Below are 25,183 nucleotides of genomic sequence, written 5' to 3' on the forward strand. Positions count from 1 at the left end.
CAAGTTCCTCGCAGAGCAGTAAGTCCAGCAGGGGATCAGATTACAGGAATCAGGAAGCAGAAAGGGAAACACAAGGCTCTGACAGCCTCAGACAGCCCCTCCTCTGACAGGCCCTTCCCCCAATGCCTGAATTGAGACGAAGGGGGAGGCGCTTTGGCATTCCCAGGCTGTTATGTTGGGCTCGAAAGAGAAAGCAGCCATTGCGAGGTTCTGACTCAGACTGAGCAGACATGATTTAAGGACACTTTGCACTGTAAATAATATACACAAATAAAAAACATCTTAGAGACAAGCAGATGTGGAGAGTCATTACTCAAGTATAGCCACAACAACCCAATGACAGTAATTCTTGTTTCTTCCAATATTTTGCTATTAATATTCTTGCTGCTGTTGTGGCATACAAAAAAAACTTTTTTGGGAATTTCTTCCCCAACTATACCAAGTAAAAAGGCTTCTGGTTTCTTAATAAATGTGTTTTTCAACACCTTTTTCAGCTCATTATAAATCTTTCCCCAGAAGTCTTTTACCTTGGGGCACGTCCACCTCATATGATAAAATGTTCCTTCCATCTCTTTACATTTCCAGCACTTATTATCACGTGTATGATAAATTTTAGCTAGCTTAACCGGTGTTAAATACCATCTATACATCATTTTCATCACATTTTCTCTCAATACATTGATTCCCTTTTTCCACATCCTCTCCCAATCCCCCATCATGATGTTGTGCCCCACATCTTTTGCCCAGTTAATCGTTACTGATTTCACTTGTTCATCTTTTGTATGCCACTCCAACAACAAATTATACATTTTGGAAAGATTTTCCGTTTTTGAATCTAACAATTCCATTTCCAGCTTGGACTTCTCTGCCTGAAAACCTATTTTTTTTTATCCATCTTAAACACTTCATTTATCTGGACGTATTGGAACCAATCATTCAGGAGATGGACCTCAGTGTCTGGGTTGAACGATGGGGTGGAGATGCTCCTTCAGCTATACTGGGCCCTTTAGGGCTTGAAAGGTCAGCACCAACACTTTGAATTGTGCTCGGAAATGTACTGGGAACCAATGTAGGTCTTTCAGGACCGGGGTTATATGGTCTCAGCGGCCGCTCCCAGTCACCAGTCTAGCTGCCACATTCTGGATTAATTGCAGTTTCTGGGTCACCTTGAAAGGTAGCCCCACGCAGAGCGCATATCCCAATTAATCACAACCCTAATATTTATTCATTCCTAGGGTCTCGGGAGATTCCCCCTCCCCACCCAATTTATAACAATAGTTTATGTGTTGTTTTATCTGACTTCCTCCTTCAGGGATGCTGAGCCAATAGTTTCAACTGACCATACAGCAGGAACTGCCCATCAAAGACGTTTCACAATTCAGCAACCTGAATAGGATATTGCGTCAATACAAATATTTCGCAAGAAATTTGGTGCGGCTTAGAACCGAAGCCAGCTGCAAATTAATCTTTGTGCGGGATTGATGATGCCAATTCTTAAACATGCAGAAATCTGGTTTCTATCAGGATGCTTGGAGGGAGGGTGTTTATGTTTGTCCTGTCTAGAATTAGGGAGCGCCAGGATAAATGTATCCTGTCTCAGACTCAAAGTTCAAATCTAAGAAGAAACCACTAGCTTGACACCATTGAATTTTAGCTTAAGAACTGTCTGATGGAGATCATCGGTTTCAGATCGGCAGGGCTCGTAAATATATAAAATGAAAACTTTGTCTGCAGGCATTTTCAGGGGTGGAGAATCCAGGTTTTTAAATCAGAATCTCTCATTAAAAACCAAACACCCCATGAGCAGAATAAACTTAGGCACTACCCACATACAAATTTGCTTTTGCTTTCTTCTCAAGCATTTCCGACAGTTTATCTTTACGTCAGAATAGATCAGACATGCCAGGAATGAAAAAATGCTTCTCATCTTTGCCTGCTAGTTAATGGTAACAAGTAATGCAAAAATTAATTAAAACAGTCTTAGCTGTTTCGTGTGCATGCACACTTCTTCAGATATACTTGTATAAACACACGAAAGCTTATACCTAAAACTACTCAGTTGGTCTCTAAGGTGCTACATTATAATTTTTAATTCTTTTGGAAGGATTCTTTCAAAGCCTTTCTTAGATCACATAACTTTTTTGAAGACTTGATTCTTTTAAGGGAGTTTCTAGGTTTTTAAGAAGAGTCTTTTTAACTATCTTTTTAAAGAATTGTTTTGATTTCTTTTGACTACAGCAGACCAACACGGCTACCTACTTGAATCTTGCAAAAATTACGTTTGGGGAGAGAATTGAACTTGCATTGGGGCTGCAAATCAGGGTCCCCTTGTGTAAAATTGGGGGCATCTCAACAGCATCCCTTTAAAACAGGCATAGGAAAACTCCGGCCCTCCAGACGTTTGGGACTACAATTCCCATCATCCCTAGCTGTCAGGACCAGTGGTCAGGGATGATGGGAAATGTAGTCCCAAACATCTGGAGGGCCAGAGTTTGCCTATGCTTGCTTTAAAACAATTATATTAATCCCAAAGGATGGCTCTCTTCATATGACTGAGTTGCGTCTGCATGCTTTCCATAAATGTGCAAAGGTCAAAGAGGCATTGCATTAACACCCTCAGTTGTTAGCCAGGAGTTAATTTGAGCTTGAGCTGCTATGCATTATTAGAGTCCTTTCCTGCAGTCAACCAGGCTTAGAGAAATGGTGGGGCCAAGAGACGAGGTTCCAGTGTCATAGAAGGCAGAGGTGGAAGGGGCAGGGGAAAATGTAGGACATTGGCTACATTTGGATGTCGCAATACACTGTGGCGTATTGTGATAGGAATGTGCTGTCAGGGGCTTTGAGCTGCCATGCTCCTTTTCCTCTGGCATGGCTGCGAGGAGGTGATTTCAAACCATTGCTTCCGTTTTGTAAAACCACAGTTTACTGTGCCCTTCAAGCCCTAAACTGTAGTTGAAGTTAGCTACAGTTTGTGGAGAGTGGCCAGCTTCGTAACCCGCATTTGGGTTGTTAAGTTCAAGCGTGGCTTGTTGGATTTGGACAAACGGACCAGCAGTGGTTAATCGGAAGCAGAGAGCTTCCCAATTCTTCCTCGAACCTTGCTAGGTCTCATTCAGGTCACGATAAACTGTGGCTTATTGTGATGCCTAAATGCAGCCTCTCCAAGAGACGACTGGAGAAGAGAGTGCACTCAGAGGTTTTCTGAATCACTTCCCTTCCTCCATTCATTGAGGAGATGAGTAATGCAGTGATTTTATATTTCATTAATACAAATCATTCTGGTTCCCAAGCATTGCTGTTTTGCCAGAAAGCTGCAGCCAAGGTTGAAGTAGGAGGGAATACTGAACAACACTTGAATAGAGAGCAGCTTCCACTATTATTTCCATTTCTCTCTCTCTCTCTCTCTCTCTCTCTCTCTCTGTTTTTTTACTTCAACATTCTCTTCCAGCCGTTCATTTATTTATCTCTCTCGGCTCCTGTTCCTGCTTCGTCTCCAGAGACGGAGGCACGCTGTAATGTCAAATGCGTTCACGTTTAACCAGTGAAAACCAGCCTGCTTTGAACTTCACCTTGGCCCAAATCCATATAACAGGACAGAGGTGGGGAAACTGAGGGCCACATGCCCTTCCGGAGGGCCACATGCCAGTGTTGGGCAGGGCCAGAGGTAAATTGGGAGGAGCATTGGACATGAGTTCTTTCCACTGAAACGTAGGCCGCATCCCAGCCACACAAAGGCCAGAGGTTTCTGCATAAACGCTGTCAGTTGTAAGGGCAGGTGGGCGTGGCTTGAGCACAATGGCATCACAGGTGAAACGGGGAGGCCTCTTGTGCCTTATTAGGCCCCCACACTTGAGCTTCCTCGTTGCTTCCTTCAATTAATAAAACAGGAGTTGAGAAAGATTGTGTGCCCCCCTCCCCTCTAACTCAAGCTTACAGCCAGCAGATGGCTTCTCCCAGGGCTTCATTGCCCCAGCAAGCCCCACCTTCTAACCCCTCCTCAAGCTGGTCTTCCAAGAAATGCGATTGGAGGTCATTGAATGATCTTGGACCATTGATGGCCTTTCTGCTTGGCTGCTGCCTTTCTGCAGGGGGGGAGGAAATCATGTATGACAGGCATGTCCATCTTCAAGTGGGCTGTGATCTACTATACAGTATAAAAATAAATGGCAGTGATCTACCACCATCCAAAGTAATTGAAGTTCAATCAATCAATATCAATCAATCTTTATTTCACAGATACAGTAGTTATGTTTGGATATTTTCGTGACGGATCCAAATAGTTATTAGATGGACAAGTAACTGAACAAGTGAGAAAAGTCAAACTATATCTATAAGTCTCTCTCTCTCTCTCTCTCTCTCTCTCTCTCTCTCTCTCTCTCTCTCTCTCTCTCTCTCTCTATTTACACAGATCTGAGGAGCCAGTCAGAGCACACTAGTCTCTCTCTCTCTCTCTCTCTCTCTCTCTCTCTCTCTCTCTCTCTCTCTCTCTCTCTCTCTCTCTCTCTCGGCATCCACATTCCCTCTCTCCACCTCAGTCTTTCCCCTACTGTTGCTTTAAATCACAATTGACTTCCTGCAGCCTGGGACCGACAAAAATCAGTCCGTGATTTACGAGTTGATTGTGATTGATGTGTTGGACACGCCTGATGTGTGACATCTTGAGCTTCTTGAAGGAAGTGTGGGTGCAGCTATGGCTGATTAAAAAAACCTCCATGCCAGATAAAGACATTGCTAGGCAAGATCTGGAAGAAGCCATGAGCCCCACACCTCCTCTTCCTCTTTTGATCACTGCACTTAGAGAAGACAAAATCTTGACACCTGCTTCCTTGCTTCCACACTTCAGTCCTTCCAACATCACACTGAGCCCCCCCCCTCAATCCATGTTCCTAGACCCTGAATGCAATTTGTTTATTTGGCCAAAACGACCTTTCATTTCTCTCACGGAAACTCCACGGTTTATCAATGTTCCGCCGCTCGCTTCTTTCCAGTGTACCAGAACCTTTCCTCTCTCTCGGCTCCTTTATACAACGTTTTCTCTTTCTTTTCTTTTGCAGAGATTTGAAGAGCTCAAGGCAAAATCTTCTGGGCTCCTCACACTCCAGTCACGGGAAAAGATCTAAATCTGTTTCATAAAGACTGCGGTTTGGTTGATTGTCAAGATGATCGCCTGCTGGGAAACCTGTGTCTTGGTAGCCATATTCCTGCCTGTGGTAAGTAACCCTAGTAGTGTTATCATCATATCAAGCTACCTTCTTACAACCTGCGTTGTGGATATCCTGGTTGCCTCTGCAACTCTCCATTCCCACAACCCAGGGGTTGTTCCAGTGTGGAAAGGGTGAAAAGAAAAGACCAGCTCCTGAGGACACATTCATGGTATTTTCATCTGCGAGGGAGACATTTAACCTTTCAGTTTTCAGGAGTGAGAAAGCTGTGCTTAGGTGAAGGCATGGGTGTCCACCCTGGAATTTTTCCAGGGTGGGGGGGCAACTTTAAACACTGAAAGGCAGGAGTGCAGACTAGCGTGTCACCAAAAATGGAATAACACCTGCACATTTTCTTTCATATATCAGGTTTTACAAGTGCTAAAAGCCCCCTTTTTAAAGGAATCTGAGGATTATGTTTCATGGCAGGGCTGAGGAGGGCAACTGTAGAAAAAAAAAGGTAAAGGACACTGGAGGGTTAAGTCCAGTCAAAGGTGACTATGGGGTTGTGGCGCTCATCTTGCTTTCAGGCTGAGGGAGATGGCGTTTGTCCACAGACAGCTTTCTGGGTCATGTGGCCAGCATGAACTAAACCACTTCTGGTGCAACAGGACACCGTGATGGAAGCCAGAACACACAGAAACGCTGTTTACCTTCCCGCCACAGCGGGACCTAGAATCGTAGAGTTGGAAGAGACCACAAGGGCCATCCAGTCCAACCCCCTGCCAAGCAGGAAACACCATCAAAGCATTCTTGACAGATGGCTGTCAAGCCTCCGCTTAAAGACCTCCAAAGAAGGAGACTCCACCACACTCCTTGGCAGCAAATTCCACTGTCAAACAGCTCTTACTGTCAGGAAGTTCTTCCTAATGTTTAGGTGGAATCTTCTTTCTTGTAGCTTGAATCTGTTGCTCCATGTCCGCTTCTCTGGAGCAGCAGAAAACAACCTTTCACCCTCTTCTATATGACATCCTTTTATACATTTGAACATGGCTATCATATCCCCCCTTAACCTTCTCTTCTCCAGGCTAAACATACCCAGCTCCCTAAGCCGTTCCTCATAAGGCATCGTTTCCAGGCCTTTGACCATTTTGGTTGCCCTCTTCTGGACACGTTCCAGCTTGTCAATATCCTATTTATCCACTTGCACTGGCGTGCTTTCAAACTGATAGGTTGGCAGGAGCTGGGACAGACCAATGGGAGCTCACCCTGTCATGGGGATTTCAACCACCGACCTTCTGACAAGCAAGCCCAAGACGCTCAGTGGTTTAGACCAAAGCACCACCCATGTCCCTACTGTGTCTCTTCCTCGCTGCAGATGTTTATGCCCAGATCCCTCCATTGTTCGGCCCCATGGTGAAGACATTGGAGTGGAGAGTCTCTTGACATGTAGAATTGTGTCCCGAACCTGTTAACCAAATTGCCTTCTGGTATAAAGATATTCAAGTAAGATATTGTCCTGGGGGGACCAGGGGACTCCCTTGGCTTGGTCAACAAATAAATAAATAAAAATCAGATAAACAGTGAGTTAAATCTTTGATTCTTGTGGCACTGCTGCTGCAAAGGTCTTAGTGTTAGTAGGTTATCTTCATTTCTTTGAGGGGCTGATGACACCAGGTCTTTCAAGCGGATTATCTGGACTGCAAACCTATCTTTTAAAGGAGGCAATAATTGTATCTTCACACTGTAAAGAGTGTCCGAGTTGGTGAGAAATGACACAAATCTTTGGAGAGAGAGAGACAAAAATAATGTTTTCCCATTAACACTACTTTGCCTTTTGTTCTTTCGGAGCCAATATGTTCATTACAAGAGCGATGCTGGGTCGTTAATTTTCTCTAATGTTGTTCATGGTGGCCTACAGTGGTGGCATTCGTGAAGCCGTTGCTTCTGGCGTTCTCTGTGTGCCAAGAAAGTTATTTGCTCATGATTCCAAGAGACCTATTGGGCTTGCACAGTTTTGAAAGCCCCGTGATACCTGCTGTGTTGTCATCCTCTGTTGTCCTGCCCTGTGTATTTACAGGCTCAGATTGCTTCTTATACATACATAAATGAGAGATGCAACCAAGACCCCAAATGCACTATAGATTTAAAGGAGTAGCATACTACTCTAAATATGCGTGGATCCCCCCCCCAGGTGGCGCTGTGGGTTAAACCACAGAGTCTAGGGCTTGCTGATCAGAAGGTCGGCAGTTCGAATCCCTGCAACGGGGTGAGCTCCCGTTGCTCGGTCCCAGCTCCTGCCCACCTAGCAGTTTGAAAGCACATCAAAGTGCAAGTAGATAAATAGCGGGAAGGTAAACAGCGTTTCCGTGTGCTGCTCTGGTTTGCCAGAAGCGGCTTTGTCATGCTGGCCACATGACCTGGAAGCTGTACGCCGGCTCCCTCGGCCAATAACGCGAGATGAGCGCCGCAATCCCAGAGTCGGTCACGACTGGACCTAATGGTCAGGGGTCCCTTTACCCTTTACCTTTATAAGCTTCACAAAAACTGTTCTCTTCTGTTCTCTTCAGGGACCCCTTTACCTTTTATCTCCCCCCCCCCAAGAATCCTGGGAACGGAAGAATAAGGGACATTATATAGCTAGCTGAGCATCCCCTTCTCACATGACTTGTTCAGTCTTCTGTTCAACATAAAAAGGTAAAGGACCCCTGACAGTTAAGTCCAGTCACGAACGACTCTGGGGTTGCGGCGCTCATTTCGCGAGGGAGGCGACGTTTGTCAGCAGACAGTTTTTCCAGGTCATGTGGCCAGCATGACTAAGCCGCTTCTGGTGAAACCAGAGCAGTGCACGGAAATGCTGTTTACCTTCCTGCCAGAGTGGTACCTATTTATCTACTTGCACTTTGACGTGCTTTCAAACTTCTAGGTGGGCAGGAGCTGGGACCGAGCAACAGGAGTTCACCCCGTCACGGGGATTCGAACCACCGACCTTCTGATCGGCAAACCCTAGGCTCAGTGGTTTAGACCACAGCACCACCCGTGTCCCTGTTGAACGTACCTTTCTTTAAAAGATGATTGGATGGATTCAAGGAGAATAGGTCCACCTGCAGGTTCTTGTCATGATGGCTACATTCTCCCTCTACTGTCAGAGTCAGTTTGCCCCTGAATATCATTTGCTGGGGAATCTCATGGAATCTCAGTGGCTTCTCATGGAAGTAAAATTAAAAAATCCTTTCTTTTTTATTTTGCTTTGACTCAGACCAACACGGCTACCTACCTGTAACTTCTCATGGAAGCTTCATCTACAGTGGTGGTACCTCGGTTTGTGAGCGCAATCCGTTCCGTGGAGGCGTTTGCTCACCGAAGGCACGCTTCTGCGCGTGCACGAAGTGCCGATAGAGTGCTTCTGTGCACGCGTGCGCTATGCAAATTGCTTCTGCGCATGCGCGAGCTGCGCAGATCGCTTCTGCACATCCGAGCGCCGCGGAACCCGGATGTAAACACTTCCGGGTCCGCGGCGTTCGTAAACGGAGGCGTTCATAAACGGAGGTAGGCATAAACCTAGGTTCCACTGTAATGGAATCATAGAGTTGGAAGGGGCCTTGAATATGCAGCTGTTCCATATGGAGATTGAACCTGCAACCTTGGTATTTTCAGCACCAGGCTCTAACCCAGGCACCCTCAAACTTCAGCCCTCCAGATGTTTTGGACTACAATTCCCATCATCCCTGACCACTGGTCCTGTTAGCTAGGGATGATGGGAGTTGTAGGCCAAAACATCTGGAGGGCCGCAGTTTGGGGGTGCCTGCTCTAACCAACTGAGCTATGCACCCTAAGTGGGAAGAGTGTGTTGCACTTGGTCCTGGTTTGTGGGCTTCCCATGGAAATCTGGCTGGCCACCGTGAGAACAGGATACTGGATTGTGTGGACCTTTGGTCTGATCCAGGAGCCGAGCACTTAACGTTACGGCTGCTGTCAAAGTGTTTTTGCCAGGGAAACGAAGTGAAGCCGCCACTGAGGAAACGCAGGAGGGAAACCTACAGCGCACATGTCCCCTTTAAGCTGGCTACAAAAGATGCGCGGGAAACAATTTGATTTGTGAGTCACAACGTTGCCTTGGGGGCTCTGAGCTGAATTTTAAAGCCAACTGCAATGCAGGTGCTTGAATTGCCAGTAATGATTCAATCAGGTGGATTTTTGGCGCTAAGGACTGGCACTTCCTCCAGATGCCTTTGTAGCGCTTCAAGGTTGGAGTGCGCAGATAATAAATGGTTCCTGCCTTAGGCTGCGATTAGTATGATAAGGCTGGTTTTTAAGGGAAGGCGCAAACGGCACTCTGCTGTGCTAATGGCAGGGTGTGAAGGAACACTGTGAATGGCAGAGAGGTAAATACAAGCCTGGCAGAATATCGGGAAGAGGAGGGAGGATTGCTCAGTGGTAGAGCTCAGTCCTTGCATCTGCAAGGTCCTTGGTTCGATCCCAGGCATCCCCAGTTACGAAGGATCTCAAGAATAGCAGGGCTGTCCGTCGGAGACCTTGGAGATTAAGGGAGCACTCTATTCCATCTTCCTGACATTTCCTTCTCTGATAACTTTCACGTTTTATGTGACCTTTCACACAATATAAAAGACACTTCTGAAAATCTAGCGGAATCTAGCAGGAGTTTGGTGCTCATTTCCATGTCAATTGCCTCCCAGTTGACCCAGAAATTGAGGGCGTTTTGTGCTGTATTTCCACCTGTCCAAGTTTTCATAGATCATTGCACCTCTCCCTTCCCAAATTCAAAGGAGGAGGTCCCCAAATCACACATGCACACACTAGACAAAATCAACGGACCCTGCAAACAGGAGGGAGAGGCAGGTAATACAATAGTTTCTGCATCCCATTGACTTGGTCAGTGTTCTTCCCACGAGAAGCAAATAGCATTTGGGGAGAGTTGTTGATATCGGCTTCCCCATCTTTACCAGGTTTTTGAAAAAGCTCAGCTCAGTGAGGGGCGGGGGGGGGGTGCAGGGAAGTAGAAAAAGGAAATGCTGGAAACAGGGCAATCTCGAGGAGGTCGCGCACCCTGGCGCTGAGGGGCGGAGATCGCTCCGGCACCCCCGCAGGGCGCAGCATGGCTTCCGCACGGCTTCGCTGCACAGCGCCCCACCTACCGGCCCGGCGCCCTGACACCCCGCGCCACCGGGACTCTACCTAGAGCTGGCCCTGGCTGGAAAGAAAATGCAAGGAAATAGACTTGCCTCGAGCTACTTCAGATTCGGCTATTAATAACCAGGACGAGGAAGGAGACTATTCAAGGCTTTAATAAGCATGTTGCTGAATTTCTGCTGCTGAATCAGCAGCTTGCTTAACTGTGCTGTCAGCTTACTTAGGCACTGGCAGGGAAGTCTACAGGGTGCATTAAAAGCTGGAGGGGAGCTGATGATCTACAAATAGGACTATTGATAAAAATGGGACAGGCATCCCTTTTCTGCTGCGCTCCTTGAACATACCTTCTCATCTCATGGACAGATCTCAGTGCTCTGCCATTTCTCTACCAGCTGTTTTTGGCAATAGCTCCAAGGCAGAGGTGGGCAGAAGTCTGGGGTCTACTGGGAGATCCCTGGGTGATTGTAGCTGCATCCAGACAGTATTTTATTCCCTGATGTCTCCTTACTTAAGAACATAAGATGACCCTGCTGGACTAGGCCAATGGCCGACCTAGTTCAGCATCCCATTCTCATAGTGGCCAACTGAGAGCAGGATTCAAGCACAAGAGCATCCCTCCCCCCCTCACGGTTTCCAGCAATTGGCATTCAGAAGCATTACTGCCTCCAGCATTGATAGCTTTCATCACTATGAATTGGTTTAATTCTTTTAAAACAATTGAGGTTGGTGAGTCTCACTGACTCCTGTAGGAGTGAGTTCCATAGTTTAACCCTGTTCTGTATGAAGTACTTTCTTTTATCTGGATATCCAGATCCACAAAATATATACCTGATAATCTTTGTATTTTATGTGATATTTCATATGATGAAAAAGCTACTCAGGGCCAGCTCTAGGTATAGTTCCGGTGGCGCGGGGTGCCAGGGCGCGGGGCCGGCAGGCAGGGCGCTGCGTGGCAAAGCCGCACGGAAGCCATGCTGCGCGCTGCGAGGGCGGGGGCGCTGGAGCGATTTCCGCGCCTCAGTTCCAGGGTGCCCGACCTGCTCGAGACTGCCCTGAAGCCACTTATGGAAATCTTGTGGAATCTAGAAGTTTAGCTTTCGTTTCTGTGTTTAATGTTTGCTGGGGCAAATCCATTTGTAACTTGGTTAACCTAGAATATGTTTGGAATCTGATAAGAGATGTACACGCAGTGGAAGTTGCTCCCAGTACCAGTCACAACACGGAAAAGCAGCTTAAGGTCCAAATAGTTTACTGTTGCAGAAGATAAGACTCAGTAAAAAAGGCATAGGTGTATATAGCTTGTGTAATGGCTTGGGTCTCTCCCACACACACGAGACGACTCCGGCATTTAATTATCTCAGATTTATTAGTCAAATCACAAGGTTCAGCTAATCTCCGTCATCCTCAGAAAGCACAGTTGCCGGAACTGAGTTCCGCCCCCTTTTCCCCCCAAGAGGAAAACCCCCACCTTCTCTTCCTGTCCTTTTCGTGCTTCTCAGACAGTTTCGTGAGTCTACAACAGGGGTCAGCAAACTTTTTCAGCAGGGGGCCGGTCCACTGTCCCTCAGACCTTGTGGGGGGCCGGACTATATTTTGAAGGGGGGGGGGAATGAACGAATTCCTATGCCCCACAAATAACCCAGCACACATTCTACTCATGGAAAAACACGCTGATTCCCAGACCGTCCACGGGCTGGATTTAGAAGGCGATTGGGCCGGATCCGGCCCCAAGGCCTTAGTTTGCCTACCCATGGTCTACGAGATTTTGGAAAGGGCACTCCCAGTATTCCTGTGTCTGTGTCACTGTCTGAGCTGACAAGTAGCATTCTTTCACACTGGTTGTCTCTTTCATTTTCCCTTTGTCCAGAGATCAAGTTACAGCTGCTCCCTGCTGCTTCTCCCTCCCCTCTGCATGCCACTCTTATCTGCTCGCTCTCTATGCCTGCTGTCTCTCTATGCTTGTGTTCTCATTCCCTTTTTAAAAAATATTTATTTTTATTAAGAAATTTTTTATAAAAAAGGAGAACAATGACATATCTTACCATAATGAAACATTCAAATCATCCAAGTGTTCTCAGTCCCTGTCAGTGAAGGAACAGAGTTGACAGCTTATAAACTTTTGATGCAGATATCTACCAATACAGTCATACCTTGGTTTAAGTATGCCTCGGTTTGAGTATTTTCAGTTCAAGTACTCCGCGGACCCGTCTGGAACGGATTAATCCACTTTCCATTACTTTCAATGGGAAAGTTCGCTTCAGGTTAAAGTACAGACTTCCAGAACCAATTGTGTTTGTAAACTGAGGTACCACTGTACATACAAAGTATCTCTGTTGCTCCAAATAAACTCCAGCAATTCAAGACATAACACTGGACAAAGTAACACTAACAGACAGACTGACTTCAGGAGAGCCTGGTGGACCAGGACAAAGGGGGTCCAGTATCCTGTTCCTACAGTGGCCAACCAGATGCCGATCGGAAACCAGTAAGAAGCATTTGAGCACAGGAACAACTTTCCTCTCTTGTGGTTTCCAGAAACTGATATTCAGAAGCAGCTGCTTCCATCTGGGGAGGCAGAGCATAGCCATCCTGGCTAGTAGCCATTGATAGCCTCATCCTACAGCGGGTGGTGCTGTGGGTTAAACCACAGAGCCTAGGGCTTGCCAATCAGAAGGTCGGCGGTTCGAATCCCCGCGACGGGGTGAGCTCCCGTTGCTCGGTCCCTGCTCCTGCCAGCGTAGCAGTTTGAAAGCACATCGAAGTGCAAGTAGATACATAGGTGCCGCTACAGCAGGAAACGGCGTTTCCATGTGCTGCTCTGGTTCGCCAGAAGCGGCTTTGTCATGCTGGCCACATGACCTGGAAGCTGTACGCCAGCTACCTTGGCCAATAATGTGAGATGAGCGCCGCAACCCCAGAGTCGGTCATGCTGGACTTAATGGTCAGGGGTCCCTTTACCTTTACCTTTACAGTGACTGGTATAGGTGCAATTTTCCAGTTTGTTGTCTTATCTCTTCCTCTTCCCCTTTTCCTTTCTCCCTCTTATTTTGCTCTGCAGACATTTTGTGCTATTCCATGCCCCACTGCAGCCACGGCGTATTATGCCACAGCTACCCAACCTGGCAGACATTTTGCAACCGGTGCCCACAGCACTTTTCATAAAACTCAAAACTCTGGCCCCCAAAAGTTGGTGTTCCCATTACCTATCAAGTGTCGTGCTGAGCTCCTGACATCTTAGTGTGCATTCACGAGATATGCACTTGATTTAAGGGGCATTGGTTGAAACTCAACAAAATTAAACCACTGGCAACCGTCCCAAATGTCTGGCTTTTGTGTGCAGAAATTGGCTTGGAGACTTTTAAAAATGAACAGATTTGTTTCCTATTATTCTTTGCCATTACTTGAGTCTGAGGACAATGTTTAGCCAAGGTCACACTTGTCTCAGTGGTAAATTTAAACCTGTACATTCCCAACCTTTTATCTGTGATGGCTCTCTGCCCCCTTTTCCCCTTTTTAATCAACTCACCTGACTTCTTATTTGGAAGAGCAGATGTCTCTCAGTCCTTTGGGCATCTCAGCGCCTGGGCTCTTTTGCCATCTGTTGAAATCTATAACCATCTATTTTGCTTGCAGGGCATAACTTTCTCCTGCCCTTGGAAAGGCATGGAACGTAGGCAGTTGCCATATGCCTACTCAGCACAAGCACAAGCTGGTGTAGCTATAACTTAGTATCATCTACCCTAACTGTCAGTGGTTTCAGTCAGAGGGCACCCTGGAGATTCTGGGACTTGAACCCGGGACTTTTGCATGCGACAGAAGTCATCAGTATGTAAGCCTGGGGGTCACCAACTGTTTTGGGGCAGTGGGCGCTTTGGGACGCCGAGAAACCATTGTGGGTACTAGTCAGAAAATGGCTGCCTTGGGGGATGGCATTATACAAGAGAGCTGCTTTGAGATGTGGCATAACACAGAAGAGCTGTAGGAAAAAGAGCAGAAGAGTAGAAAAAGATTCTTCTCTGTTTAGAAAGGATGGGAGAGTAGGTTTCTGATCCTGGCATCCATTGAAACTTAGATATGTCTAAGGGTTTTTTTTTCCAATGTAGCAGTAGAAGTAGCATCATCTTATATTTATTTTTCCTCAAAAAACCCCCACTATGGCTTATTTTCAGGGGATGTCTTTATTATTATTATTAGTCTAGGGCTTGTTGATCAGAAAGTTGGTGGTTCGAATCCCTGCAACGGGATGAGCTCCCGTTGCTCGGTCCCAGCTTCTGCCCACCTAGCAGTTTGAAAGCACATCAAAGTGCAAGTAGATAAATAGGGACCACTCCGGCGGGAAGGTAAACAGCGTTTCTGGTTCACCAGAAGCAGCTTTGTCATGCTGGCCACATGACCCGGAAGCTGTCTGCGGACAAATGCCGGCTCCCTCGGCCTATAGAGCAAGATGAGCGCCGCAACCCCAGAGTCGGACACGACTGGACCTGATGGTCAGGGGCCCCTTTATCTTATGGTACAGTTTAACCTACAAGGTTAAACTGCCTATCACTATGGCTTATTTTCGGGGTATGGCTTATATTCCTTGAATGCTTAAAAATCCTGCTATGGCTCATTTTATGGCTACGTCTTATTTTAGGAGAAACAGGGTAATAATAATAATAATAATAATAATAATAATAATAATAATAATAATAATAATATTTATATCCTGCCCATCTAGCTGGGTTTCCCCAGCCACTCTGGGTGGCTTCCAGCAGAGAGGAGGAAGAGGAGGAGGAGGAGTAGTAGTTTGGATTTGATATCCCACTTTATCACTACCCGAAGGAGTCTCAAAGCAGCTAACATTCTCCTTTCCCTTCCTCCTCCACAACAAACACTCTGTGAGGTGGGTGGGGCTGAGAGACTTCAGAGAAGTGTGACTAGCCCAAGGTCACCCAGCAGCTGCAGGTGGAGGAGCGGAGAAGCGAACCCGGTTCCCCAGATTACAAGTCTACCGCTCTTAACCACTACACCACACTGGCTTCCCTAAACAGGACTGACTTCAGATGTCTTCTAAAAGTCTGATAGTTTTTTATTTCTTCGACATCTGATGGGAGGGCATTCCACAGGGTAGGTGCCACTACTGAGAAGGCCCTCTGCCTGGTTCCCTGTAACCTCACTTCTCGCAGTGAGGGAACCGCCAGAAGGCCTCGGAGCTGGACCTCAGTGTCCAGGCTGAACAATGGAGATGGAGATGCTCCTTCAATGTAGGTGATGCTGAATTATTGTAGTCAGAAACTAAGCAGGGGAAAAAATACATTTTCTTATGGACTGTGGATGTTTACTGAGATCCTCTTTAGGTGCCATAGGAGTTGGGAACCTTAATACCTGTGGGTGCCCAGTCAGAGACCCCCTGGAAGGGGGAGACAGAGACATAGATTTAGAAACCATCGGGACCGGACCTCTCATTCCCATGCTTTCCCCCCAAAGTGGCAATTTGGTCCAAAACTGTAACCACGTAGCATGACTGTACCTGTCTGACTGAGAGCATCTTGATGAGAGAGAGAGAGAGAGAGAGAGAGCATTCCCTGGATTCGATTGTCCACCTGCAACCAAAGTGGCGCACTTCAGCAAGAGACATGACACTGAAGACATAGGATTATTTTTCAGACAACAGAATCTGAGGAAAGGCTCATTGGACAACTTTGGGCAATGATATCATATGCCCACGGGGCACACTGCCCAGCAGGGCACAGATTCCATAGCAATATGGATGCGACAAGCAAGAGGGCACCTCGCTTGGGCTGGTCATGTCGCCTGCTGATGTCACGATGCCAGCATTTACAGATGTGTGATTCACAAGTGTGGGAGGATCTGCTGTGAGTCGTGATTCCCCTTCTCTGAAATAGCTGCATTTGGCCCCAGATTGCTTGCCTTCTATGAGTGCATAATGCCTTTGAACACGTTAGTCTTGACGTGGCCATAAAGTGATTGTTTGGATAAACAAGTGCCTTCAGTTGCTCTGGGGAGGGGAATGTGGTGAACAGAGCCCATGTATATTGCATGCACTTCTTCTTTAGTTCTTCGCATTTCCATCTATGATAATGATAATAATAATAATAATAATAATAATAATAATAATAATAATAATAATAATTTATTATTTATACCCTGCCCAATTTATTCACACCCCGCCAATCTGGCTGGGTTTCCCTAGCCACTCTGGGCGGCTTGCAACAAAATATTAAAAATATGATAAAACACCAAACATTAACAACTTCCCTAAACAGGACTGCCTTCAGATGTCTTCTAAAAGTCAGGTAGTTGTTTATTTCCTTGACATCTGAGGGGCATTCCACAGGGCGGGTGCCACTACCAAGAAGGCCCTCTGCCTGGCTCCCTGTAACCTCACTTCTCGAAGGGAGGGAACCGCTCAGAGCTGGACCTCAGTGTGTGGGCCGAATGATGGGGATGGAGACGCTCCTTCAGGTATACTGGGCCGAGGCCGAATCTCTCTCCCATGTGTATTTGTTTTCTGTTTTCAATTACAGTATTTGCTTGAATCTAATGCGCACCTCAAATTTTCAGAGCCTTGAAACCAAGAAAAGTATTTCCTGGCGAATGTCAATGTGCCATCGAATCTAATGCGCACCTCAATTTTCACAACATGATTTGGACAAAAAAAGGATGAGCATTAGATTCAAGTAAATACGGTATTATATTTTGTGGCACAGAGGAGAGGAAGCATTCAGAGCTGGTCTCTACCTCCCACCCACAGCTCTTTACTCCCTCGGGATTTTACCACCCTGTTTTGCTCCAAGGGTTGGGCAGCAGGGGTGCTATTCAAGAGCCCTTCCAGGAGCGTGGGAATGGTCTCACTTTAGTGGATCTGATCCAGAGAATTATGGGAATTGGCTTCAGAGGCTAAAAGCATTAGTGCACATTCATTCCTAGTTGGCATGCAAAGGACGCCCTCGTTCCCGATGCTGTGTGCCATACATTGTCCGGCACTGTGGCAGCAACTGCCAAGGTTAAATATAGAGACACAGGACTTTGGCTGGGAGTCGCTAAAGCTCTGAGCACATCAGCGCCTGCAAGGAACCACAGTCTGCAACCCAGAATGGCTGACTCCATTAGCCCAGCAGTGGATTGGAAAGAAACAAGCCCAACGTTTTCAAACAAAACTCGATGGTCAGTGAACATCCAACATCCACATGGAACTCCCAAACCATGCGCTAGCAATGGCAAGATTTATGGTTTGGGAATTTCCCATGATAGCCTGGTTTTGCACAGACACTCCTTCTTCCTCCCACTGAACATTCTGATTTCTGCCCTGACTTCCAAGATCATAGCCAGCCATAGTTTACCATTACACCACAGCTGAGCAAGCTATGTTTTGCACAAGCTATGGCTTCTAGCTCTGGTTTTGTATGTCAGCTCTGGTTTGTTCTGCAAACCATTGTTTCCCAAATTTGAATGCAGTGGCAAATTATAACATGCAAATGTATGTAGAGTCATACAATAGTCTGTACAGCTATTTGAATTTTGTCTTTCTCAATGGTATTGGATCACTCTAGAACCCAGTGTGTTTGCTCCCATAGATTAGTGTGTGAGACACATTTAAAGCAGTTTTTAACGCTTTCAGTTGGCATGGTTAGAGAGGGGTAGGTGACCATGGTCCCCACAAATTTTATTTACTGGTTTAAAATGTTTCTAATTTGCCCCCATGGTAATGATCCCAGGGTGTGGTACAGCAAAACACATTATCCAATACTTGTTCTACTTAGGGTAGACCTATTAATATGAATAAGTTAGTCTTGCCCATTCATTTCAGAGGGTATACTTGGAGTAAGAGTTGTACTGGGTACAGTACATCCCTATAACACGACAATCAATTCAAACGATTACCATGAAACAAGAGTAGATAAGAATGAAATGTCTCCTGCAAGGAACCACATATCTTTTTCTGCCTTTACCCAGCCTGGCATTCATACCCTTCAAATACGTGTGTCCTCAGCTGGTGACAAAACCCAGGAAAGGACAGCGCCAGCCATATCTCAAGAGGGAGGGCATTCCACAAATAGGGTACCACCACAGAGAAGGCCCTCTTCCTTCCACCAAACTGGATGCAACTGGCATTTCCAGCAAATGATTTTCAGAGACATAGTGGAGGTAGAGCATGGGAGCCATTCATCCCCATGAATTTGTAGTGGAAGAAGCAAAGATCACCAGTGTCAAAGCAATGCTTCTTCAGCATCAACTTCGTTGGACTAGTCATGTTGTTTGGGTGCCTGATGATCGTCTTCCAAAGCAACTACTCTATTCCCAGCTTAAAAATTGAAAGTGTAATGCTGGTGGTCAACAAAAGAAGTTTAAAGACTGTCTCAAGGGAAATCTTTAAAAAATGTAGTATAAACACCGACAATTGGGAAACACTGGCCTATGAGTGCTCCAATTGGAGAACAGCCTTTACCAAAGGCGTCATGGGCTTTGAAGACACTCAAACTCAGGACACAAGGGAGAAACATGCTAAGAGGAAGGCACGCTTGGCAAACCCTCACCATGATCAACTCCTGCCCGGAAACCTATGTCCCACTGTGGAAGAATGTGTGGATCCAGAACTGGCCTCCACAGTCACTCATGGACTCACTGTTAAAACCCTGTACATGGAAGACAATCTTACTCAGCTACAAGGGATCGCCAAAGAAGAAGAAGATTCCCATGAATTTGCCCAATCCTCTCATAAAGTCGGTGGCTATCACTACCTCTTTCAAGATGCCAGGAAGGCTACCCAGGTGGCTAATTCAGGCATACAAAAGTAGGACCCAGTATTTCAACCATTATCCTGCCTGTTTTCTTTCCATCTCAAGGTCCAGCTAGATAGTTGTGTATTGTTTTGTTTCTGTTTTGTCTTTTTGTACTGAGTTAAATTCACTTGGGCTGGAATTTCCAGCCCATTCTGTTTGCATAGGTTCAGATTCCAGTCCTTTCTGCAAAGGTTTGCTTTCATCCGATCCCAAGCCTTAGGAAACACATGTATTGAGAGAGTTCATTGAGAAAGACCCTAGTGTTCAGTCTACAATTGGATTCTGGGCTCTATCCTTAGAATAATTATTCTGGATGAAGAGATTTTTTTTCAGTTTTGCCATTTCTCTCTTTGACAGAAAACACCAGCACTGCAGTATTTTGGCTTCCATTTTAATTTCGCTTTTCTTTCTTTTAATGGCAAGAATAAGAAGTTCGTTGTTGTTTTTGGAGATCCTGATCACCGGCTCTCTCCAAACCCGCTTTTAGACTGCCCAGTCACCCTGCTAATTTTGATCAAAATCCTCTCACTTTCAAAAGGGCCTCTGGGGACACAATTAGGGGGAGCTCTTCACAGGACGGACTGTCGGTGCCAGGATGGAGCACTTTGAAAAGCCAAAGGCAGGATAGTTTTAATTTAATTACCGATCCAATTAAGGCTTACTCCTGGGGGTGGGTTTCAGCAGTGTTCCTTGTTCAGCTCAGAGCCAGACGGTTATCGGGAAATGTTTCGACAGAGATTTCTGTTTGGAGTTCCACAGACTGAAGCGGTTGAGGGGGCATATATATGGTGTAAGATAATCTCACAGTTATGGGACTCCATAATTTCCCTTTCTTTGGGAAAATCAGCTGAGCAAAGAAAAACCCTTTCACAGGAAAGGAAGAAGGAGCCTTGATTAATTTACAAAGTCCACCACAGGTGCATTTTGGTGCCATCCTTGTCAAATCTTTGAGAGCTGTGCGATTCGTTTCCTCCAAGGCCTTTGAAGTGTTATCGCTGCTCTTCCTCTCTCAAAAGGCATCTAAGGTGGTTACAGTCCCAGTGCAAAGGTATTTCAAAACAAGTCCCCGAGAGATTTTACATTTGTGGATTTCTAGTTGGGAAAAATATATATTATTAATTCACCATAGAATAGTAGAGTTGGAAGGAACCCCTAAGGGTCATCTAGTCTAACCCCCAGCACTGCAGGAATCACAGCTAATTAATCCCTGGCAGATGCCCCCCCCCAACCTCTGTTTAAAAACCTCAGAGTAGTACCATTGAACTTAATGGATTCCACTTAATTACTCATAATCTCAATGGGTCTATCCTGATTAAAACTTAATTGAACGTCACCCATAAAAGCGTGAAATGGACCTCAGGGGTCCCTCGAACTCAGACCTGTCATAAGGTCTGTTGTGTTGCTTATTTATCTTCACAGCCTCTGCCTGAATCTGTCCTGCCTCCCCAGATTTTATTGCTTTCTTGATAGAATTTGCTGGGCTGTTTTTCAAGCAAGCCATTGCTCTGTGTGCAACAGAACTCTGAATGTGCTGGCATGCTCAGCCGTCATCTCCCTTCGATTAATTCATGCTCGGCCATTGCGCTTCCTCCAATCAGATCCTCATGTCTCCCACCACCAGTAGCCAAGCATGCTGCCAGTCAAACCTCTCTAAGCCTCCTTGGGAGATTTTCTTTTTTTTGGGGGGGGGGAGTTTGATTGCGGGCATTTGCTCAGCTTCTGTCTTCATTGCACCTGCCTTCCCCCATCCTGCCTCATCCATCACATTTCACAGTGTTCTGCACAGATCGCTGGTGTTTTCTCCCAGGGAAATTGAAACCGATTCATCTCAATTGGATGCAGAAAGCTGTAAACAGCATCCTCAAGGCGAAAGGAGCCAGACCGGGAGGCTCAAGCCCGGAGAAATTCACACTTACAGGATCGTTTTATATCACACGGTGCTAAGTGGTTGTACTCAGGAACCCCAAGCCATCATACTGCGCTGGGGAAACAAAGAACGGAGCGTGGAGCCGGCTTTCCGATTATTGTAGTTATATAAATTTAGAGAGCCGCTTTCCCCATGGAACAGCATTCGAAGCCCCACGCAGTATGGGAAAGGGAAAACTTGTAAAACACAACCAGGATGAACAAAAGTGCTCCACCGTGAAAGAGCAGGGAGACTAAGAAGGAGGCAGTGGAGGCAGCAGCATGCAAGGCAGATGTTTCACCTGTGGGATAGCCATCCTCATATAACCAAATGAGCTTAGGTTTAATTAATGCATGAAGGCATTAATCCCATAAAGTAAGCTGTCCTGCCAGACTTAGCCTAGGTCACTTCCCTTACCTTGGGAGGAAACAAGTAGTCAAGCCTACTGTTCATTCCCAGTCTGCATGAGAAACTCAAAAGGTGGAAATGTTGCTCCAGCTCAGACCACATGGCTCTCACAAGCCACTCTAGTTCCTGTACCAATAATTTAGGAACTTTCACTACTACTTTGTAAGTAAGCCAAATTTCATTGCCAGTGCAACTTTTTTCTGAATGCTGTATCAAATAGCACATGAATCTGACCTTTGGAGAGTTTGTAAGTAAGCCATTTTAAACTTAACAAATGTGTGGTCTTTTTCTATGCTAGGGGAAGCGGGAAACTTTGGAAAGAACTTAGAAGGGCATATTTTACAGGTCTGAGCCTGTAATTTCCATGCTTTGCTTGGCTGAAAATTTTTGTGATTTTAAATCTCCACTGGGGTTCTCTCACCAAAGAGAGCCCCAAACTTGGATCTTGGCAGCCAGGAATTCTCCTTTCTGTACAATTTTTCCCTGAACCCACACTACCAACTGTCAGGCTTCAATGAATTGGCTTCCTCCCCCACTTTGGCAGTAGATAAGCAGAACAAAGGTAAAGGAATCTTCTTACCAGTTAGAAACTTTAATGATTACAGCGAGAGCAAAGAATCCATTCCTAGGAATGTTGGTGCTCCCAATTAAGGGTTCCACCCACTTCCTCCCTAGTCAGTAACCTGATCTCGTAACCACTGTGCTTTCTGTGCTGCCACCTTATCAGCTCTCCTTGACCTTGGCCTGAGCAGGTGAATGCTTTCCAGAGACAATGAATCTTTTAACTCCCTCCATCCCAGTGCTTCTCCTCCTGGCTGTTCCCCATCCAGTATTTCCCAGCAGGGCCGGCTCTAGGGGTAGGCTGGGTGGGGCGCCGGAGCAATCTCCGCGCCCGGGCGCCCGACATGCTCGAGATGGCCCTGTTTCCCAGCTTCTGCCTTCTGAACTATGTCCCTCTGCGAACCACTGTTCCAAATCTATACTGCCCTCCTGCTCCTGGGAAGATCCAGGATCCAGAGCAGGAGCAGGGGGAGGGAGAGGCTCCCACCATTCCTACTCAGTGCAGCCCTCCTCAGCACGGTCCCTGGCACCAACTGAGCTACGACCCACTCCCCTTGGCATAATGCTGTTCTCTGAATACAGGTGTCTTTGTCTCTCTCCCCCTACCCACCCACCCCAATACTGGAGTTCAGGCTTTCTCCAGGAGAGTGAAAATAGACCCACCGTTGGTTAAGGCGAACCTTTTTCTTCTTCATTTTTCAGGCTACTCCGATTCATTCAGACTGTTTCATCAGGAAGGAGCAAGAGGCCTGCTTGGAGACCATACGGAAGCTGAACGCCTTAATGCCACTGAACGAATCGGCTCCAGGTAGGTACATTTTCAGGGCATACCCTAACTCAGCATGTATCTTTGCAGTTTTTCCAGAACTGGGAGAGGAAGGGATGGCTGGGAAACACAGGAAGGTAGATTGGGACATTCTGGGTAATGCCCCCATCCTTTATAAATCTCTTCTTCAAGATTTGGGGTTTGACTTACAAAGTTCCAAGTGAAACTGACAATACAAAGATACAACAGACCTCCTAAAAGTACACACTTCCACTTTTCGCTATGTTCCGCTGAAGGCTTTTGTTGCAATTATGTCCTGTATTTTGGTCTTCATGCCGGATGTTTGTGGCTCATTTTGACTGGCTTCTCATGGTCTTATTATTGAACCTATGCTATGTTGTATTTTAATTGTAGCCCACCTTGGGGAAGCTCCTCCCCCCTTGCTTTAAAGATTTCCTTTCTTTATTTCCATTTATGAATCACTTTCCGCTAAATATCTTGAAGCAATTTCACAAGAAAAACACAAGAGCAATGAAAACGATTTTGCAATTTCATGGGCGCAAACACTTTAAAAAGCAATTAAAACCTTTTGTGTGTATATATATATATATATATATATATATATATATATATATATATATATATATAAAACAAAAAGAATTCAAGCACAATCTCATGTGCAAAAGCAGTTTCAGACCCAATACAGACTGAAGGTCCTTATTGGATTGGGACCCTCATAATCGGTTTCTTGTTGGCAGCTCGAAGAAATAAGCCAGATTAAATGAGACAGCTGGCAGAGGAGGGAAAGGTACTGCTTGCTCGTTTTGTCTTTGGCAGAAAATGAAGCATAAAAAACATTCGAGTCGATGGCAGAGGCAGAAATGGGAGAAACGCTGTCGGGATGCAAATGCTACCCTCCCTTGTCATTGCAGGGGAAACGCTCAATGGGACCTTTTCCTACTCCAGGGAAAGTGGGAAAGAGAAAGGAAGAGAAGCCATTCCCAAGATGCTTGAATTCTCTGCTCAGTGCAAACTCTGCCAAATAAAACATTTTTGCATAATAATCTCACAGCGAAGTATTATTCACACAGCATACACCAGGGGTGGGGAATGTCTGGACCATGGGCTTAGTCTGGCCCACCAGGTCTTGGAAGCTGGCCTGCCAAACTACTTCCTAGGAGCCACACACAGCTTTCCAACACCTGACATCACCTATGGCTTCAGATTCGGCAAAATTCAAGCCACAGCGGGAGGGAACTTTTGTCGGAGAAATCCTGCAGCTTTTAAATGCGGCACCTTTCCTTGTCAACCTGCGTGGGGACAAAGGCTGCAGAGTGACCGAAAGCAAGGGAAAGACCCACTGGATTCGCCCTGCAGTTGAAGAGGGCCCTTAAGAGTTTGCAGACACAGATTGACCTGACAACCCCCCCCCCCCCCCGGTGCCCTATGCGTACCTGAAAAGTTCCTGCTGGAAAAATAAGGGATCGGCAGACCGGAAGTAGGGCTGCCGCCATTTTGGAACTGGGCGGAGCATGCTCAGAAGCGACTTTTGATGCTGCTCTGCCCAGTTCCAAAATGGCCGCCGCGCCGGAATTCGCGCTGCGGCCATTTTGGAACTGGGTGGAGCAGCATCAAAAGTCGCTTCTGAGCATGCTCCGCCCAGTTCCAAAATGGCCACCACGCCAGAAATCACTTCTGCGCATGTCCAGAGACTCCAGACATGTGCAGAAAGAGCCTCCCCCGGCCAGTAAGTAAACCAGGGAAAAACAAAAAAAATCCGTTTTTCCAGCTGGGAATGGCTGGAAAAACGGGGGTTTCCCGGGGAATACGGGAGACTTGGCAGCTATGGCCCTATGAGATCTGGTGATTGGCAGGAGTCTGGCCCTCCCCTCTGCATATAGTGTGGCTTCCTTGCTTCACATTGATGAGAGGGCCTTTGATTTCCGTTCCTCCCAGATTCTCATTTTTCCACTCTTTCGTGTCTCCACATTGTCACATCAGGTTACATATTTATTTTTAAGAGCTGTTCATGAGACTGCACAGCATTGCAATGCCATTTCTTCTAGCATACTGCATTGGTTTGGAAGGTGCCTTCACTCACATTTGCATTTTCACGCACACTTTTACCCCGGTGTCTGTGTTCTTGTGTGCATTACTTGGCTGGAGGAATTGCATTGCAAAATTCAGAGAAGTGTGGATAACTGTGTTTCGCTTTGCCTACTGGTTTGGAAAGCGAGAAATAGGCTCACCTATAAAAGCGAAATGAATTGCATCTCTCTCTACCCCCCTTCCCCACTCCCATCATGAATATGTTGCTGAGATCCAAAGTTAAAATTAGTAGGAAAGCATCTTGGGTGTGTTTTTTTTAGCATCTGCATGCTTGAAAACCCAAAAGGGAGAAGCCCCATTCCTCTCATTCTTTCCCAAGCAAAAAGTAACAGACAGCAGGGAGGGCTAACTGCCCATA

General features: G+C 46.2%; 1 protein-coding gene across 16 annotated transcripts in view; it reads left to right on the top strand.

The window, feature by feature from the left end:
* Positions 1-25,183, top strand: part of ADCYAP1R1 (ADCYAP receptor type I) — a 135,509-nt gene that overhangs the window by 34,464 nt on the left and 75,862 nt on the right. For all 16 annotated transcript variants that reach the window (XM_060280936.2, XM_060280938.2, XM_060280940.2 and 13 more), the window contains exons 2-3: positions 5,055-5,210; positions 22,653-22,758. In XM_060280936.2, the coding sequence (XP_060136919.1) occupies positions 5,160-5,210; positions 22,653-22,758 (157 nt within the window). In that variant the 5' untranslated portion in view covers positions 5,055-5,159. The remainder of the gene's footprint in view (positions 1-5,054; positions 5,211-22,652; positions 22,759-25,183) is intronic.

This window comes from Zootoca vivipara, chromosome 11 (genome assembly GCF_965207765.1).
Source record: "Zootoca vivipara chromosome 11, rZooViv2.hap1.1, whole genome shotgun sequence".
Lineage (NCBI taxonomy): Eukaryota > Metazoa > Chordata > Lepidosauria > Squamata > Lacertidae > Zootoca > Zootoca vivipara.